At 41.4% G+C, this 20,444-nt stretch overlaps 1 protein-coding gene across 5 annotated transcripts in view; it reads right to left on the bottom strand.

The window, feature by feature from the left end:
- Positions 1-19,792, bottom strand: part of tbx18 (T-box transcription factor 18) — a 42,539-nt gene extending 22,747 nt beyond the window's left edge. For 2 of the 5 annotated variants that reach the window (XR_007247549.2, XM_048530835.2), the window contains exons 1-8: positions 19,682-19,786; positions 13,134-13,367; positions 12,537-12,711; positions 11,823-11,924; positions 10,377-10,548; positions 7,791-7,958; positions 7,259-7,323; positions 97-191 (exon numbers count right to left, since the gene is read on the bottom strand). Coding sequence is in view for 4 of the 5 variants with exons in the window: in XM_048530835.2 (XP_048386792.1) it covers positions 97-191; positions 7,259-7,323; positions 7,791-7,958; positions 10,377-10,548; positions 11,823-11,924; positions 12,537-12,711; positions 13,134-13,367; positions 19,682-19,685 (1,015 nt within the window). In the remaining variant the exon portion in view is untranslated. Of the gene's footprint in view, positions 1-96; positions 192-7,258; positions 7,324-7,790; positions 7,959-10,376; positions 10,549-11,822; positions 11,925-12,536; positions 12,712-13,133; positions 13,368-17,308; positions 17,554-19,681 lie in introns of those variants that run through there. The other 3 variants (XM_048530837.2, XM_048530838.2, XM_048530836.2) reach the window with 3 other exon arrangements.
- Positions 19,793-20,444: the final 652 nt, after the last annotated feature.

The following is a 20,444-nucleotide window of genomic DNA, read 5'->3' as shown; positions in this document are numbered from 1 at the left end:
TGAAAAGAATTTTCCTACTTTTTAAAAAAAATTATTGTCCACACTGCCTGGTGCTGTAACAAAAGTAATGGTTTCAACAACAAAAGATGGCAATACCTTGTTTGTGAATCCCAGGTATATCTTCAAAACTGAGGGTCCGTAAAGAGGGTCTCCAGAATGCATAGGATTCCACAATAGCCTCTAGACCCATTCTAAATCAAGAAAATTATACTTCATAAATTACTTGATCTTTCATCTATAAACTGTCTCCATAAATCGAAACAAACGTCGACAAAAACAGGGTATTGTGGTACATCAATTTGGAATATGTTATTTTGAAATGTCCAGAGTAATTACAAATGTCTGAATATCTGTAATGTTTTGAAGACTTATTCAGTAATATAGAGTATCTGATTATATTGCCAGTTTTATAGAGTGGAGTGGTATGTGTTTAACACAAAGCCCAACACCCACTATGTCAGCAGAATATAATTCCAGTCAATATAGTTGCAGGTAGGTTTATCAGGAATAATATACAGTTAAAGTAACAATTGTTCATTCATTTTTTTGTATGCTAATTGGTTTTGAACTTTACAAAATAGGCACAGGTTAGCTGACAAAATACATCACGAGTAAACTTCTAGAGTTAAATTTGGCGTGAAAAGATAACATGACCATCCTCTCATTTATCAATCAATTAGTGTTTTTACTAATTTCTGTTTTCACTCATTGAGTTGCTTTGCTCGAAGGGCTGATTGTTTCAATCATGGGAATTTTTTTCTATTTACTGGACAATTCACAAATGTATTTATGCAAGAATATCACAGCAAAAATGTAAGTGCTTGAAAAACTCAGGTCTGACAGAATTTTGTTATTGGCAGTCACTCTGGACTAATGATTTGTTTCTTTGCTGTAAATTAGTACTCCCTTTGCACTTTGTTCCGTTACATGTTTGTTACTTAATCTCTCCCATTCTTTCAAATTCTCCATCTCATCACTTACAAAATTATAAAGTACATCACATTTCTACATGCCTTCATTTCTGAAGATGGATCATATTTGATTCAAAATGTTAATTCTATACATCTCAACTGATAGAATCCATCCTGTTAGTTTCTTTCCAGAATATCTTGTTCTATTTTCAGATTTTCAACATTCACCAAGTTTTTAAATTTTGCAATAGACAAATTTTTGGCCTGAATCAAGTAATAGTTCAGTGAATTTCATGCTTTTTTAATACTTACTGATTTGTGGACATCTTAAAAAATTGTCTTATTCTTCAAAGATTTTGTTTGACACCGGAGAAATTTTTAATGTGAAATATAACTTCATTCCATGTTTGTATGTTCATAACATTGATGTATATGTTTTGAATATGTTACTACTATTTTATCCAAATTTGCTTAGGTTTGAATGAAGTCATTGAAATTAAATAATTGCATTTTTCCAGCCAATGTGTGGATGCAATCCAGCCTTTGGGACAACATGTCTGTCTATCTAAATAATAGAGTGGAACAGAATTACTTGGAGTTTTCTTTCCCAAATTTGAAAATGGTTATGAATCATTTTTAATTTTTTCCATTCTATTCCAGTAATTTGCTGTAGTGTGAGACGAATGGTTTAAATATCAGAGTGAGAATAATTGCCACATTGTTTCACAAGGAAACTGTTCAGTGAAATGCTGAAATTTAAAAAGAAACTTCTAACTGGTGTTGGCTGATCAAATGTTTGCTGATATAAGTGGGTGCGCAACATTGATTTATATGATATCTGTTGGAGCCGGCTGTGAACCATGGAAAATAATTATAATGAAGCTGGCTGGACAAATCAAGAATGATGCCAGTCACAAGACAAATGTTCAGCAGGAAAATTAGGATAAACTAGTCATTTAATAGTTTTTGTAGCCAAAGGATATTAGTAGAATTTCCTTTGTGATGTTCATTTAACCCAGAGCTATGCCTGATGTTTCTCTGCTTGAGTGATAGAACGTATGTAAACTTTCTTCCTTTCATTAATATTGCAGCTAAAACACATTTTTAGCATATTTAACATTGGTTCAAATTAGTAAACACTAGGCATGATTGTACTTGAAAGAATAGCAGTACTTTAACGATGCCAATTAACACACTAATTGCCATGAGAAAGAAACACTCCTTCAGCTTCATTTGGATTATCTTCATGAAAATAGCCTTTGTAATTTTCATGAAGTTGCTGTTTTTCCACGTTAACTGTCAATAAACCTTGCCACTGAAAGTTGTTTTTGGTATTTACCAGTGTAGGTATAGTTTCAGTGGTGGAATATGTATTATTGACTGCCAAACAACCTTTCCTGCCCAAACTGGGTAGGCCATGGCAAGGTGATATTGTCACTGAGCTAGTAAATCAGAACCCCAGCCTAAAGTTCTGTGGCTAGGGATTCAAATTCCACTTGGTCAATAGGCAATTTGAATTCAATAAAAATCCAGCATAAAATATCAGGTTAAATGCAATCATTATTGCAGATCATAGAGTTCCTGCAGTTTGGAACCACGCTATTGCGCCCATCAAGTCCACACCGATCCTCCAAACAGCATCCCACCAAGACCCAACCACTACCCTATAATCCTGTATTTGCAACGGCTAATCCACCTAGCCTGCTCATTTTTGGTTTGTGGGAGGAAACCGGAGCACCCCAGAGGAAACCCATGCAGACACAGAAAGAATGTGCAAACACCACACAGACAGTCACCCGATGGTGAAATTGAACCCAGGTCCTTAGTGCTGTGAGGCAGCAGTGCTAAACACTGAGCCACCGTGCTGTCCCATCAATTATCACATGAACCTATTTGATACTCTTTATGGAAGAAAATCTGCTCCCCTACCTGGTCTGGTTTACATGCAATTCCAGACACAATAATGTGGTTGAACTGGCAGCTGAGTCATGAATGCTGGCTGACATTCCACAAATGAATAAAAGAACTGGTAAAAGTGTGAAGCCTCGCCTTTTTAAGACGTGAAATTGTTTTAAGTGATTGTAAAAATATCAAATGTGACAGTTTTCTTATTTTATTTCTGCTTTCTCTCTGTCTCTCAGAATCGAATCATTTTCTCTCTTTATTTACAAACATACAGGCATGCCATTCAGCCTCTTCCATTCAACAATATCATGGCTGATCTGATTGTGGTCATGACATCACATTAGCACCTTAGACAGCACCTTCCAAACCCGTGACCAATTCCCTCCAGAAGGACAAGGGCAGCAGCTATGTGGGAACACCATCCGCTGCTAGCTCCCTTCTAAGCCACTCATCAGGTCAACCAGTGACTCCCACTTCCCATGAGTGAATTAAAAAACTTCTGACTTGGAAATATAACAGCGTTCCTTCAGTGTCACTGGGTCAAAATCTTGGAATTTGCACCCTACCAGCATTGTGGGTCTACCCACAACACATGGACTGCAGCGTTTCAAGAAGACAACTCACCACAATCCTCTCGAGGCCAAATATGGACTGGCAATAAATTAAATTTCAGTCCTTTGCTTTTTCTAATCCCAAATCCCTTTGCACTTTTTCCCCATTTTATGTTTTGTGCTATGCTATTGAAATTCATATTTCACAAGTAATACATGCCCTTCTTGCTCCTGATTTTCTTATCAAGACATTGAGTCAGCTGTGTTATTCAGATGATGATGACAGAACTGAATACAATCTCAAATCTACATTCACACTTTTCACCTGCTTGGTTAACAAGAATCTATCCACCTCTGCCTTAAAGATATTCAAAAACACTGCTTCTATCGCCTGTTCAGGAAGATAGTTTCAAAGACTCTTGACCCTATGAGAAAACATAGATCTTTAATGGGGAACATCTTATTTTTAAACATTTACTTAGATTGTCCCACAACAGGAAAGATCCCTTCCATCCTGTCAAGGCCCCTTGGGATCATGTGTTTCAATTATTTTGCCTCTTGCTTTTCTAATTGCCAGCAGATAAAGGCCTGGCCTATCCAACCTGACCCCACGGGACAACCCACCATTCCAGCTATTGGTCTGATAAATCTTCTCTGAGCTGTTTTCAATGCATTTAAATACTTCCTTAAATAAGGAAACAAATGCTGTACACAGTATAGATGGCATCTTGCCAATGCTTTGTAATACTGAAGCATAGTCTGCCTATTTTTGAATTCAATTCTCCTTGCAATGAATTATAAATTTCTACAAGCTTTCCTAATTACATGCTGTACCTGCATACCTGTCTTTTGCACTTTTTAGGCTAGGACACTTCGAGCTCCCTGCATCCCCGAGCTCTGAAATTTCCTGATAAAATGGGCAATTTTATGTTTTCTCTACTTGTCAGATTTTTGCCCACTCAATGAATCTAACTTATGCCTTTGTGGCCCCTGTATGTCCTCTTTGCAATTATCCTCAGCTAGAACCAAAGTAATTTGAGTGGCTATGTAGAATTGCTTTCTCATTGCCAGATGTGAGGTTGTGAAGTATGTTCGTAGACAATAGTGGTCAGAGGCAGAGAAGCTAAGGGTTTAGGGGTAAACGACAAACAAATTTTTCTTAGCTTGGCACAAGAATAAGACATCTTGATGATCTTGTCACTGGACTGGTAATCCAGAGGCCTGGGTTGATAGTCCAGAAATAGGAGTGCAATTTCCCTCTAGAAGTTGCAGAAATTAAATTCAATGAATTGAACAAAATCTGGAATACAAGTTAGTAACAGCAATGGAGACCATAAAACTCTGATAAAATCCCATCTGATTCTCTCCTGGAAAAGACATCCTTACTAAATATGATTCCAGACCGATATACTTGAGGCTTAATTGCACTATTAAATGGCCTAGCAAACTACAACAGCTTCATTCAATATGTTGGCTCAAAAGCATTCCCTCCCACCACCTCCAGGCCCACCTCCAAGGGCAAAGAGAAACAGACAAATGCTGAACTTACCAGCAACACCCACATCCTTAATGAATAAAACAGAGGTTTCTGTGGAATCAGTTTCCATGATTCTATGAGTTTATCAGCATAACCCCCTATTCCCTGCACTCATGTATGTTTATTTAACTTGCTTTTAAAAAGCAGCTATGCTATTCCTTGGTGATGATCTTATATCAACGGCCTCTAGTTATGCTCTTTACCATGTGTTGGATCACATTTGCTGTTTCTACCCCATCATAGCCTTTCTTAATTTAATCATCTTTATGAGGTTACTCTTCAGCAGTTACTTTTTTATTTACGGAGAGCCACAATCTCACAGTTCTAGTATCAATTCTGTACTGATTTATTTTTCCATCGTCCTTTGTGCTTCTCGTTTTCCTATGATATGGTGACCAGAAATATACACTATGCCCCAAGAGTGTCTAATCAAGGTTCAATACAACCTGGTTATAACTTCTCTACTTTTCAGATCTATCCTTCCAGAAATAAACTGTTGTGTTTGTTATAATCTTGATACCTACAATCAAATTTCAGTCCTTTGAATATTTGCAGTTCCATATCCCTTTGCACTTCTTCCCATTTTATGTTTTGTGTTATGCAATTGAAATTCATATTTCATAAGTAGTATCTGCCCTTTTTGTTCCTGATTTTCTTACTAAAACATTGCACTTATACACTATGAAATTCATTTGCCACTTATATGCCCACTCTGCTTACTTATTTATACCCTCTTGTAAGTTGTTTAAGTCCTCTTCAGTTTTCACTATCTCTCCAAATTTGGCATTGTCCACAAATTTATAAAATGTGATTTTGATTCTAAGATCTAAACTGTGAATAGAAACTGTATAGTAACAACAGTGGTTACAACTCTTATTGTTGTGTAATCCAACCTCTTCCCTTCTATCATTTGAATATTTACCTTTTACCCTATCTTATATTTTCTTTTAGCTAGTCAGCGAACCATTATCCTAACTGTTCCCTGAATTTGCTCTAATACATTAATCAAATATGTGGTTCTTTATTAAAACAATTTTTGGAGTCCAGATTAAATTATTTTATCTACTGTACTTTATCAACCTTGTCTAATCTCTGTTTAACCTTCAAAAGATTTGACGACTCTGGTCAGGTGAGACTTTCCCTTTTGAAGTCCATGTTGACTATTCAACTGCTTTAGGAATCTCCTTTTCGGAATAAAGGCTGCCATCCTTACCAAGTCCATAGTACAAGTGACACCAGATCCACAATAAGGTGGTTAACTCTGAACTGCTCTCTGGAATGACCTAGAAAACCATTTTGTTCAAGGTGAATTAGGTACTGTCAGCAATGACTAACCTTGCCAGAGACATCCACATCCCCTTAAAAGAATAAAGAAAAATAATTATCATTCATTATCTATCATTTCTAGACGTTTTTCTATTTTGTCGTTTTGTAGAGATCTTTCCCACTGCTAATGTTAAACAGATTAGTCTCATATTTCCCTGTACATGTTCTACATTCCTTCTTCAACTGGTTATCCAACAGTTCTCCGATTCTGTTTTACTGATGAATTATTCTCAGTAGTTTTAGGCGCTCGGATGCAGTGTTGCCTACAATTGCAGCCCGTCTTTTTTTCCGGATTTGGGAGAAAGGCAATACAAAATATTACAAAGGAATGCTTATATAATTGCCCTACGTTTAATCGAATAACCCGCAATATTCACAGCATTCAGATAATGAAAATTATATATCTAACATCGTGTTGAATGTTTGCTTACCAACATTTTGTTCCAATATAATGACTTTCACACAGACTTTACAGGGGATCATAGGCATTTTGCAGGAAGCTATAATAAAATATTTATTGGGTTGACTAGGGCTCAAAAATCAGGCTTCATTTTCCCACTAATAGGAACTTTTGGGTTTAGCCGAGATAAAAGTTGCCTCCCGGAGAGATGTTGCTAAGGCGATAATTTATACAAGATGCCTTGAACTTTTCCCATTTTATCACTCGCCGCGCTTGCGCGATCAAATAGCCCAGTTTGTTTAGCAGCTTAAAAATTGTCTTTTCCTGTATTTTCCATGAGGGCAGTGTTTGCCCCTTTCTGCTCTCAAACTTTACGGGCAGTATAAAGGTCCGGCAGAGAAAAAAAATTGCCCCATTAATCTCTGCATCTGTCCCTTTTCCATTGCTGCCGGGAGGCGAGCTCCAATTATTTCCATTTCAGGGAGGCAAGGGAAGTGAGTGCTTGACTGGAAAGTGTACTTTAACACGGAGAAAGCTGTAAATTTGCACGTGTGTGTGTGACACAGAGAGATTTACAATGTCGGCGCTGTTAGAGGCGCGCTCGGGCGGGAGGAATCAAACGATTTACCTGTTACGCCCGGAATCTCGGAATCCTTTCGCAAATGGGTTCCGGTCGATCTTCAGTCGAGTGATCTGAGACAGAAGTGGAGTGGAAATTAGAGGGCCGTAGTTCTGAAGCTCCTGCTTTCAAACTGTATCTAACACTGCTGTTCTGTACAGGCCTTGCACACGCCGAGGCACAATTTCTAACACTTTTCCAATTAAGTGTTTACGCTTTACCCCAATGCAGTCTTGACAGTAACAAAATTAAAGTGAAACATTTGTCCAAAATTAAAGCCAGCAGGCCAAGAACGTAATATTACAGCACATCAGCATTACATTGCATTACTTCACATTATTTTGAAGTGTAATATTTGATTTACCAGTGCATTGCAAGAATGAACGGAGAGAGAGCGCTCTATTCGCCGCGTTAGTTTATGTATGAATGCAGTCTGGGTGCAGGGTGAGACAGAGACAGGGAGAGAGACAGAGGCTTGGGGACACTGTGTGGAGTGTGCTGCGGATTGCTGTCCGGTTGGGTCAGGCAGGCTCTGCCTTACCTGCTGGTTCTGGTAAGCAGTCACGGTTGTGAAGACGGTCTCGGGGAAGCAGAAGTGTTTCACCCCGTCTCCTCCCGGGATGGGCTTGACCGGCGACAGCTCCTCTCCACACTCCTTGCGGATGACATGGACCCGAGGCTGGTACTTGTGCATCGAATGCAATATAATCTGTTTCGGCGAGAGACAAACAAACTGAGAAGGTTATGTGTGAGAGAGCACATCTAGCCGAAGAGGTAGGTATTCTGTTCTTACAGATAGTTAAGAACTGCCGATGCTGGGAGTCAAGAGATAACGCAGTGTGGAGTTGAGGAACACAGCAGGCCAGGCAGCCTCAGAGGAGCAGGAAAGCTGACGTCTGGGGTCAGGACCCGACTTCAGAAAATTCTGTTCTTAGCGCTGGGGATTTCGAGAATCGCCTGGCACAAGTCCCGGGCGTGACCAGTTGCCTGGTCCCGTAAGGTCAGAGAGAATTTGTTAGTTACAGGTACTTGTTTTCATCACTCATGGGGAACGTCCTCCAGCCGGAGTTCCCCGGACGCCACAAACAGAAATCCCCTTGTATTCAAGAGAATCCATCTAAATATTTATTCCTGCCTTTATGAACTTCTAGGTTTTCTATTCCATTTGCGCCAGTACCTATCTGGGCTGTGAGACATCAAACTGTTAAGGGACAGCTTGTTGGGAAATCTTGCTATCGTTTTGACATGTTCGAGTAGACACCCAGAGTCTGTGTGTCTTTAAATAACTCTTGCTGCCCTGGGTTATTCCGTCAGTTGTAGCATTGCAATCAGCTCCGTCTTGTTTTCATTTTCGATCGTATATTTAAATAATTGCAAAATGTCAGAACTTTATTCCGAGCCAACGCTGCCTGACTCTAACCAGCTCAAAAGCTTTCTCCCCGGGAATGAAGCGGTCACGTCGCAATTTTTTTTGTGCCTGGTTTCCTAACCAATAGATCATTCTCGCCGCAAGGGCACACAGAACAGCTAATAATAGCGATGACACTTAGATTTCTGCTTGAGCCGTTACAAAGGCCTGTATGTTTTTTTTAAAAACAAAATCGTAGAAAGCAGAACACTCTCAACAGCTGGGGATAAGGTGGATATGTTGAGCAATCGAATCTGTACAGTGACTGCCGACTGCGAGGTAACCCACCAGAAAGCAAAAGGCTAATTTGTAGAAGCACTGGTGGAGCAAGATTAGTTAAATCGTGGTGGACGTGGACACTGGCAACGAGATTTTTAAAAAATTATCAGTCAGATCTACAAGGAACTGCAAAGGAGATTTGAAATGAGGTAGTTGGGGGTGGAAAGTTGTAAGTTCTACGTGTCCTGGAGTATCATACGTGAGACATTTCTGTAGCATTTTCCACCGAACATTCTTCCTTCCAGAAACAAAATATGCAACAGGGTTAATTAACCTGGGGCTGATTTAGACTCCAATTGTGACAGATTGAAATTTAATTTTTCAAGTTTAGCAATTAAAAGACTTCTTATGAATTGTTGTAAAACTTGGTGGAGAGAGAGATTGGAATTGTTGGCCTTACCTCAATTTTCCCTCCACGCAGTTGGCTCACAACCAGCCCAGTCAGCTATGATGAACTGTAATAATTGACCGACTTTAGTGGTTCGAGGCGGCTCACCGCCGCCTTCTCAAGAGCCACTAACAGTTTAACGATAAATGCAGTCCCAGAATAGTAATCTCTTTTTGTTGAGTTTTAACGACATCTCAAATCTAAATTCAAATCTGAACACCAGTTAGTAATCAACATTCAGCTAAACAGTTAGTCCGTGTTTAGATATTTCTTTCCAGTTGGTTCCCCCCCCCCCCCACCCCGTCCCCTTCCTTGTTCAGCGGTGGGCACTGTCCCAGGAACCCTCTTTGCCCGGCCTGCCAGCTTTACCCAGTCAGGGCACAAAGTTAGCATGCTATCTGTGGTAACGGAGCGCCACATTCATACAGGAGCGACTGGCAAACAGTAAAATGCAAGAAATAATTATCTTGATCTCTTTGTCGTGAAGATTAAGAAAAGGCTCGAGCCAGCGATTGGAACATTTAAGAAACTCAAAGTTTCCCAGACAATTCCATAATCATTGTCACTGAATATTCACCGTTAGTGCATGGAGATAGTTGGCATCTCTTTTACAATGTTATCATTTACACAACTCCCATACATATTCACTTTTTTTAAAGTTTTCATATGTCAGATGAAATTCTCCTAGCTTTCCTGATTCTCGCTTTTCTCGTTAAATATTATTCAAAACTCTTTCGTGCTGAATCCAAGTAATCACCTATCAGCGGAAAAAAAACAGCCTGGCTGTCCATTTAATGACCCCTGCCTTGCTTAAATAAACATGTTCCCTAATCTGCGGCCATCTCATAAAGTTTGAGGTCCTTTTAAAACAAACTCAGCCGGGTAGAGGCGTCAGGGACACAGTACAAAATGTGTGCCAGACCCGTTTACTGTTGATAAACACAAAACGTAGGCAGGTATGTGCACTAAGCTGGTTCGGAATGAACCGCATCCCATGTGAAAGCAACAAACTACTAAACCGGCGGCGGTTTTGAAAGACAGGGCGAACTCACGTGTCCCTGGTCATCCAGTTCGTTGTTGGTGAGTTTGAGCTTGTCGAAGCTGATGACCTGCCGCATCCAAGTATCCCCCGATGCCGGAGAGTCTGGGTGGATGTAAACCCGAGGCGGCACCGGAGAATCTGCATTTCCGGCCACCATCCATTTGGAGCTGTGATACACATACCTGCAACAAGAGGAGAGGGAGCACAACGGAGCTGGATACTTCCGGAAACACCACAACATTTACTTATTCACTGAAATGGGAAACTAAATCACGGATCTCCAAACATTTCGCCTCTTTGAAATACTTGCAATTTTCATCTTTCTGTGCGCAATTACAATTAAGTCGTGTGGAAATTCAAGTCCAGTAAATATTACAAGGAATTCACCCGGCTGCTGATTTGCCTCATTATCTGAATTCAGTATTGACACTTTAGATCTGGACAAAAAAAAACCCCCTGGAATGTACATTGGGTCGGGTTAGCGAGAAAACGCGATCTCGCTTGGTATTAGACAAAGTGTAAGTGCCTGATTGGTGATAAATCAAACGTTTGCCAACATTCATGGACTTACTCGAAGATGGGCAAGTGGATTTGATAGGAGAACATGCCTTATGGCTGGAAAGTACAAGTGATTGGAAAGGTTTACAGAGGTATTAAGAGCAGGAGTGGACCATTCTATACCTTAGGCCTGTACCACAAAATGATGTCTACAGTCTCTCGCCCACCGCGATTTACCATTGACTCTTTAGTTAAGCTTTAAGATTGAATTGGAAGACATATAAGTTTGCTGCACAACGGTGTTCTGCTGGGGATATTGGAAGGAGGAATTTAGATTACAAACTGGACCTTTTATATATTAAAAATTAGTCATATAATTACGGCCCCTGTTGGCAGATTTGGACACGATAAGATACGCCACGGTCGAGGGACCTGAACTTTGAGATATGCTGCATTTCAGTCAAGAGCTGTCTGTGCTTCCTATAGGAAATCTCTGAGAGGGATGCAGTTTAATATTGCGGGACATGAATGGTTGGCGAAAACGGTTATGTTTGCGTTGGGCTGGGCTGCCGCTGGTTACACATGACTGAGTGCTCATAGGTGTGCGGATCATAGACTATGGCCCTGAATTAGCGAGGAGTACCCAACTACTCGGGATTCGACCATGCCCGTTTACCCACAATGGATTTGTTCTTATTGATATACACGATCACAGCAGAAAGATGACATTCGGCCGGCGAGGACGCTCCATGACTGTTCTCTTTCAGCTGTTTGTTGAAAACTGTGTTCTAGCTCACACTCTCTGACCATGCAGCGTTACAATGTTGCACATCAGTAAAAACCTAAAAAAAACCGTTCTGCTCAAGAATTTTAATTCTGACTGTTCCCTTAGGCGCCAAATATTGCGAATACGTGACTTTGAATGATGATAGATCACCGCTTGATCCCAGCTTTTTACCTGTACCGCTTATTGTCTACGGGTATAATATCCATGGCGATATAATACTGCTGATGGGGATCGAGCCCCGTCATCTTCACCCGCATAGCCGGAAACATTCTCCTAGCAGAGACAAAAAACAGAACATATAAAAATGAACCAAACAGCTTTGAGAAAATAAAGAGAAATCGAAAACTAAAACATTACACCCGTTAACTCTAGAGACTGCCGAGACTCCGCTCAATCCGTTCCACAAAACTCTGGAGCAGAAGGAAGTTTGAGACTTGGCAGCAAAAACTTCAGCCGCCATAATAAACAGCCAGAGAAAAGCGGCCGACTTAACTGGAGTCAACAATCTCAAAATACATCCTGGCCTTTTAAAAATACTCAACCTGAGCTAAACAATAATAAATCGAACAGTTCGGATACAACAAGAGAAATACTTCCTAAACATCTACCTTTCGATACAACCTTGCAGTTTCCCCGTACCATGCACAATTGCCAAAGCGCTTCCAAATGGGTGTTTGCAAGTTTAATCGCTGGGGCAACCTTGGAAAAGCAATTTAACCTTCAGTGCAATAGCTGTGCATGTCTTAGATTGACGTGAGCTGGTCAGCTGGATGAAGGCTAGCGCCAAAACAACATTGATGTCCAACTGTCGCTGAACGCATCCAAAATAAACAACGCGCACCTTGCCTGGATGTTGTTGTGGGACACGAAAACTGTCAAACTAACCTTCCTGCTTTCGTTATGATCATCTCGGTGCCGATCTCGTGAAACCTTTTCCACAGGTCAGCTCCTTGAAGCTCGACGTGAATATCCTCTCGGGAAGTGCCACACTTGGGCGCTACGTAGGCCTTACTGACCACCGGAGGGGACGGACACGACAAAGCATCGTCCCCGTTCAGAACTGAAGCATCAAGGATGAAAAACGAAATGCGTGAAAGCACCAGGATTTATAACGCGGGGTGGCATAATTCGATACCAAACAAAACGATATGATGCAAGTTGAATTGTATATTTGTTAAAAAAAAACTGAGGGATGTTTTAATTGCATAATCATTTCTACTGTATCCATAAAAGACTGAAGTAATTTGATTTGTCCAGAAACTAACATGACATATTCTATGATCTGGAAATAGATTGTTAGAAAACCTGGGGAACGAGATTTTTTGATTGTTTAGGACTAAAACGAAACCAAGTTGCCAAAAGCAGCATTCCTTGGAGAAGTCTGTTTCCCTCTCTCTCTGAGAAGGAAAATGGTAAACAAGAACAGCTGGAGGATGCGAACGAAAAGACGGGGGTGGGTGAGGGGGGGGGGGTGGAACTCACCGGCTCTCTCGCTGTGGTCAGTGCCGCAGTGCCTGTCGTCCTCGGGGCCCCTGTCCTTACTCGGCGCGTTCACACTCGGGCTCGTCCTTCGCTCTTTCAGCTCGACCCCGTTCTCGCTGCGTCCGTCCACTTTCCTTTTCTTTTCCGCCCCGATCAGCGCTTCCACGGAAAAGGCATGAGCTTTCAAACTCATTGCGGACGGAGATCTCCTTTTCTCAGCCATTCCACGTTGGGCTGTGCGTATGTGTGTGTGTGTGAGAGAGAGGGAGAGACTGATTTTTGTCTTCAGAACTTGTTTACTTTCCTCCACCTCCCTACCCCCCCAATACAAAAAAAAGCTCCCAATCTGAATCCAGTGCCTACTGCTGAGTGAAAATAGCGATGGGGTTTAGAGAGTTAAGGAGTGAGAAGTGAGAAAAAAGGGCGCTCCGTCTTGTCCAGTGGGCCAGTTGGAGTGACATGGAGTGGAGACGCCGCGGGTGGACTCTCGCTCTCTTTCTAAGCGCAATTAGGGCTGGTAATTGAATTTTGTTGCCTTGATCTGTCAGCACTTGTGAACAGCAAGAGAGGGGGCCACGGTTGAAGCGACTCAGCTCCACGCGTGTCACACCCACCCCCAACACACACAGGGCGGCGGGAGGAGGCGGGGCCCGTGAGCTGCCAATCACAGCCGCCTCGCCCTATCAACGCCCGCGGATCGTTCACCTCGCCCAATGAGAAAAGGGGCCTCATTATCATCGACCGCTTCTCCTCGGCCGAGTGAGTTAGTGAGGGAAGGAGCAGGTCCCAGAGCGCGTGGCTCCACTGTATCAGCTTAGAGAAAGTCTCACTTCATCCCCTCCACACGCACACAGACCCTGCTCCCCACCCCAGCATTCGTCTCGGTTTGTGCCATCCGCCCCCACCCCCAGCCGGAACTGAGACCATTATTAATGCCTGGCGACAACGTGACAGGCACCAGAACAAGCTGCGGCGCAAGTTTCATTTGCACCCAATCTCAAAAGCAGATTCCCAAAGCCAGGCAGATTACCCTTTCCTATTCTCCGCCCTCTTGTATCCACTTCAGTATTGAATCTGTTCTTAAAACTGATATCAGGCACTCTTAATATTCTAAATACTCCTACTCCACGCCAATAATCCGCGGGGAGATGTGGCCCTAAGTGCTGTCAAATAACTGGCATGGCTGAAACTTAACATGTAGGTACGTATCGGGCAAGAGTTCCCATGTTACCCAGTAACATGCTCAGCCAATATTTCAACACGCCACTGGTGCCAGTAGGCTGATTTGTAATTGTAGACGTATATGGAGTGACGAGCAAATATATTGCGGATAGTGGTTAAATCACAGACAGATGCATAGCAGGACATCTAGATGGAATAGTATAATGTTTCCAAATATGTCAACAAGCTCCAGTATGAGTGGCAATAAATACCAGTGGTGAGCCGGTCAGCGGGGAAATACGTCAAAGTGATTAAGAGAAATATCTGCTGGTAAATTATAAACTAAACCAGTGGATTTATTCTTTTTAAAAATCCACACAGCTGTTATAGGAGTGTTCCCTACGATGGGAAACGAATTTTAAATAAAACAAAATGCAAATGGTTTAAATTAAAACCAGTATCAACACAACGCGTTTACCGCCCATTTATGTTTATAGAGGTTGAACCAAATACACGGCGAGCAAAACCCCAAAACATCAAATCTAGGCAGAAACAAAACAGAACATTGTTGACATTCGCTCAGATATTTATACCTCACTGAATCTGATTAGCCGCACCGCAATAATGGTTCAATAAAGAGGTTAACGCCGATATGCCACCAACTGTCTGCGCCAAACAAAAAAACTGGAATTGATTTCAGGGCATTAGTATCTGAATATGTGATAAGGGTAGACACAATTTTCTTGTGATTGCAAACATCTCCAGTTGCTTGACACCGAGTCAGATAGGTTTACAGCACAGGAGGCGATGGTGAATAATGTAGGCTTCTCACTAAAGTATTTCCAAACGGATGCTACTGTGCCCCGAGTTCCTCCAATCACCTGGCACATTCCTCTGCTGTAAAGATGTGTACATGTCCAATTATAAAAACGCGAGGTCTCTGCCAGTCATTTCCTGTCAACTTTCCGCCAACGGAAACCTCTCCGAACCTTTCTTCATTTCGACTTAAACTGATGACCACCAACCTCCCTATCTCCATTCTCTGACTCTCTTTCTCTCCATTAACTCTCTAACCAACTATTTAAAATATTTATTTTTGTATAGGAAACTTCAAATGCCACAATATCAGAGTGAAATCTTTATCTGTAATCATTTTGTATGTATATTATATAAAAAGGTGCTTTTGAGGGCAGCTTTTACATCAAATGTCGATCTGTTCCAATAACGTTTGTTGCGTAAGGGAGTTTATGTCGACTTTGATAACAATAATCACCCATGAACTCATTTCAGAAATTTCACATCAATCTTAAATGGTTACCTTTTTAAAAAATGCTCAGAACGAGTATTCAGATGATGTTTCAAGTTAAAATGAAGCTCGAGAGAAATAATACAGGTAAATAATTACAACGTGCTGCTGGCCTGGGTAGGTTTGATTAATGTTTTAGAGATTTTATTTTCCGTTCTTCACTCTCGTACCCTCATTTGTTTAAAAACCATCATATCTGTTTCTGTTTAATTTCCTGCGCAACTCCCTTCACCCACATTCCCAGAAGTCAGTGATCTGAACCTAGAAGCTAGATTCGAAGCATTAGATAATTCTGACTGTCCAATTTCTGTCGCTATTGCTGTCAGTTGAATCAAAGTTATCGATCTGAGTGAAACATCAACAATGAGGAAATCCAGTTCGCCACAGATTCCCCCCTCCCTCTCTCTCCAGTTGTGATCTCCCTCTCAATTTCGTCTCTCGTTCTCTCTCCATCTCTGGGCTTCTCGGCCAGCCCTTTCGATTTGCCTGTTCCTTCACAAATTCGCACCGATCCAGTCAGCTACTCAACATTTCAGAGCGAAGTTTACCAGCCCGGCGGTGACCAGGCCTCTGACAGATCTGGCTTGCTGCACTTCGTGCAAAAAAAATCGCGGAACAAACCAACAAGCAACAAAACAAGGAATAAAGAAAAAAATCCAGAATAATCAGAAACCTTGTACTGGGACATAAGAATATGCAGAGAACTAGTATTAAGACATAAAAAGATATAGAGCTTGAACTGGGACGCAAAGAACATACAGCGTTCTAGTACTGGGATTTAAGAATATACAGATTTGGGCGCTGAGGCATTAATAAAATAGAGATTTGAGTACAGAGACAGTTAGTTTCAAACCGATGGAAGAATGCACCCAGATTTATTTTCCTACCTGTTCAGCAACATAGAGTACAGCTCATAAAAACAGAAGTTGCTGGAAAAGCTCAGCAGGTCTGGCAGCATCTGTGAAGAAAAAGATCAGTTCATGTTCTGGTTCCGGGGACCCTTCCTCAAAACGGTCACCGGACCCGAAATGTTAAATCTGATTTTTTTTTCTTCACAGGTGCTGCCAGACCTGCTGAGCTTTTCCAGCAACTTCTGTTTTTGTTCCCAATTTACTGCATCCGCAGTTCTTTCGGTTTTTTTTCAATATAGAGTACAGCTCCCCAGAGTAAAAGCAGCTAAAATAATTTTCCGACAATTTTACCCCCATTTCCCAGGTCCCATACAGTTAATCAGGATATCTACTCTGCTTAGACCCGCTCTTTATGCCTCGTACCTAGGGTCTCCAAATTTCTTATACTGTTCAAATTATAACGCTGGATACTAATTCGATCTGCAGAAAAAAAATCTCATTTTGGATGGTCTGTAAAAGTTATCATACTTTTTTTTTACAAGCGGGTATTTCGATGGGAACAAAGTACGCATATGAAAATAGCCACTCGTCCCGGTAGATCTCTACGAATTATTTTGATTTTAAATTCCCTTCCCCCAGCCTAACAGATGCAGAATGACACACACGCCACGATATTCTGCGGTCCAAGTTACTGAGAGCTTGGTGAGCCCGGGTGTTGCCCGTACAGTGCAGACCTTGTAACATCAAAGATTTTTGTTTAACCCACTCAGTCAGATTCGAAACCGTGCATCGTCGCAATGCGCAGCCCACCTAACAACCGGATTTTGACCAAACACCCCGTCGATCGCGGTAGGTACCTGTTTCAATAAATTATGAAGCATGTCAATGGGATTCGTGACAGACTGTGACCTAGCAGCTTGGAGACATATTAACGCAGGCAATTTCTTCAACTGAAGTGTTCCCCTTCTCCCTCATATGTACAAATATCTCCCGATTTCTCCAGAGGAGAAACTTTGCACCGGGCTCAATCGAGTAAGCCAAAAGGGACCGACTATCATTGGATCCTGGAACATCAGCCTGGGAGCTTCACCGTTCACCTCTCCCAAAGCACACCCCCTCAAAACAATTTTTTTTCTCCTGTTCTTTTGCTCGGTGGGAAAACGTCAAAATAAACTGCAAAATTGCTGGAAAAGCTCAGCAGGTCTGACAGCACTTGCGAAGGAAAAAAAAGTTAACGGTTTTGAGGGCCAGTAATTTATATAGACCCTTATATACTATAATTTATATAGACCCTTTACTGGTATTCTACGACCTCTTTTTCCAGATATAACCCTACCTCTTCTTTTTCCTTTCGCAGATACTGCCAAACCTGCTGAGCTTTTCCAGCAATTTTGTTTTTGTTCCTGATTCACAGCATCCGCAGTTCTTTAGGTTTTGGGACTGCGAAATTGTTGACCTAGACATCAGTAACTGTCGAAGAGATTTGAATTCGGCGGATTTTGTGTGAGGAAGAAGCGAAGGCTAGTAATGGAGGGCTCACACTTTAGAATCACTCAAGCCCTGATTTTGGGGTTACCTGTCTGTAACTGATTTTTTTTATCCCGCTCTCTTTTCATAGCCTGCGTCTCGCTAATTCATAAATTCATTCCTATGTGCTGTGTTTATCGCTACTGATAACTAATTTCCTACTGCTTTGAGGAGAGGCGACGATTTAGACTTGACAGTTAGGATTTTCATGAGTGCGTTCACTGTAACGAATCCTCTCGTGGCGGTTGAGTACTGTCCAAAACATCATCAAGCTGCCATGTAAAAAAACTTGAGTCATACCAAAGGCAATTGCTTTGCTGTTTGAAGCTCCAATAAATTGTACTATAATTTATATAGACCCTTTAATGGTATTCTACGACCTCTTTTTCCAGATATAACCCTAAATCCAGTCTGCGGAATCCTCCGACATGCTCGCGTGTGTAGTTAACCCGCTTAGTACTGTGGCAATAGTTTAGAAAAACCTTTTCCCACCACACGGATAGAAGTGGAACTTCATGCATTTCTCCTGGCCGGCGTAGCGTGAAAGAGCTTAACTAAAGAATTATAACCCATCGGGTATCGTCCCTGGGTTAGCAGTATATGGGGAACAGCACATTCATAGAATTGTGAACCCTAATGATCAAGACATTAACCTCGTCTTCACAGAACCTACTGCATAAGCCGCACGAGGTCGTAATTCCATCCTGTTGTGCTCATCTCTACGGCTTAATTATTTTACTCACTACCTGTAATTGAAACGAAACAATTCAAAAACGTTATGACAAAGCCAGAAAGGTCAATAAGAATTCCTATAAAAGCAGCTAACTCCGACACTACTGATGGCAATGCTCCCTCTCTCCCCGCCTCCTGAAGCTGGGCTTCATGTATATTGTGCCATCTACTGCTGGCACCGAGGTAGCTCATTCACCCCCAGCTCAAAGACCCTCATCTTTCCCCTGGATTGACAGGAAACGGAAGTTTCCCTTTTACATTTCTCGCCAGTGCATTACTGACATTTGTGTACACACACACACACACACATACAAATATATACAATATATATATAATTATTCTCATATTTTTACTTATGTTTAGAGATCGATGCGACTGAACAGCGTCGAAACATTTGTTTTAAACGCGGAGAAATGGTTTAAAAACAATCCGTCAATGATCCAGCGATAAATAATTACACCCATTGTGACTGGGGCCGAGTTGGCATAACAGAACAACTGAACATCTCTGGCAAAGTCAGTCAATTTAAAGCACCCTCTGATGTTTCTCGACCAATACAATCAATTTTTCTGATCACCGACCTGCTTAAGCCAAGAATGAAAAAAAGGAATGTGAAGCCATTTTTCACTGGACGCTCGCTGCGGGCAGCATCTTGCGAAAGCAGTGGACCCGACCTGCACTTTTAACAGTCAATTTGACCTTACACTTAGGTGACAGCAGCGGTTCAGAGCATGTGACCAGTGCAATTCTCAATCGAACTAATCTCTGAAATGAAATTTTTGTTCAGTATTTGCTCAGGACCACAGTAGTCGAGAGGATAGTTAAACGAGCTTGTAATGATGGTCTGCCTTCTTTAGCATCAAGTCCTCAGGAAGAAATCAAATAATGTCTTTTTTTCACGATTTTGTAAATACCCATTAACCGTTGATGAAATTTATAATGCACATCAGAGCCGGTTTGATAAAACTTACCCATGAGTTCATCTAGCCGTAGACTTCAGATTTACATGGTGTTTCCAGTGATTCTTTCCTGAATCTTACGGGTTGAAGGTGACGAAGCTCATGTTGGACATTCGGAAGGGGGATGTTGTTAAACCCCCACCCCCCCCCCACCCCCACCTCCCGCAGTGTTTGCAATCTCATTGTACCTTATTCACTGAGCTGGCTGCTGAGATGCAGCATATTCTCATCAAAACACAGCTCCGCAGTTTCAGAGATTGCCAGAGCAATAGAATAACTAAAATGTAGGATTTGAGTTTGACGTGACAGAAAGTTTAATAACTATTGTGTCTAAACACGTCACATGTCCTCGTTCAGCTGAAATTACGCACATGACCAATGGCAATTTCCGGGTCGTTTATGTCCATATACATTGTGTAGAATGATTATAATCCGTACATTTTGCGCAAGTATATAAAGGAGGACTTAATATCAGGCCTTTAGACCATATTGAGCGAAACGCTTCCACGTTTTTAAAAGAATAGTATCCGAAGATATTTTTCCTTCAAACTATTATTGATCAGTAATTAAGCAAAGCGGGAATCCTATTGATTGACTAAATTCGTCGAATTATTTTGGCATTTTACATTTGCACAACGACGATTGAACTGTCCTCAGATTTCGCCAGCTGCTTCTCTGGGACATATCTATGTGACCTGTGAGGACATGCTAGTCTAATGATTCCAGTATACTGAAGGATAGTGAAAACAGTTGGAGGATATTCCCGTTGAACAAT

Source organism: Stegostoma tigrinum, chromosome 4, assembly GCF_030684315.1.
Source record: "Stegostoma tigrinum isolate sSteTig4 chromosome 4, sSteTig4.hap1, whole genome shotgun sequence".
Lineage (NCBI taxonomy): Eukaryota > Metazoa > Chordata > Chondrichthyes > Orectolobiformes > Stegostomatidae > Stegostoma > Stegostoma tigrinum.
This window is presented reverse-complemented; position numbering and strand designations above follow the sequence as displayed.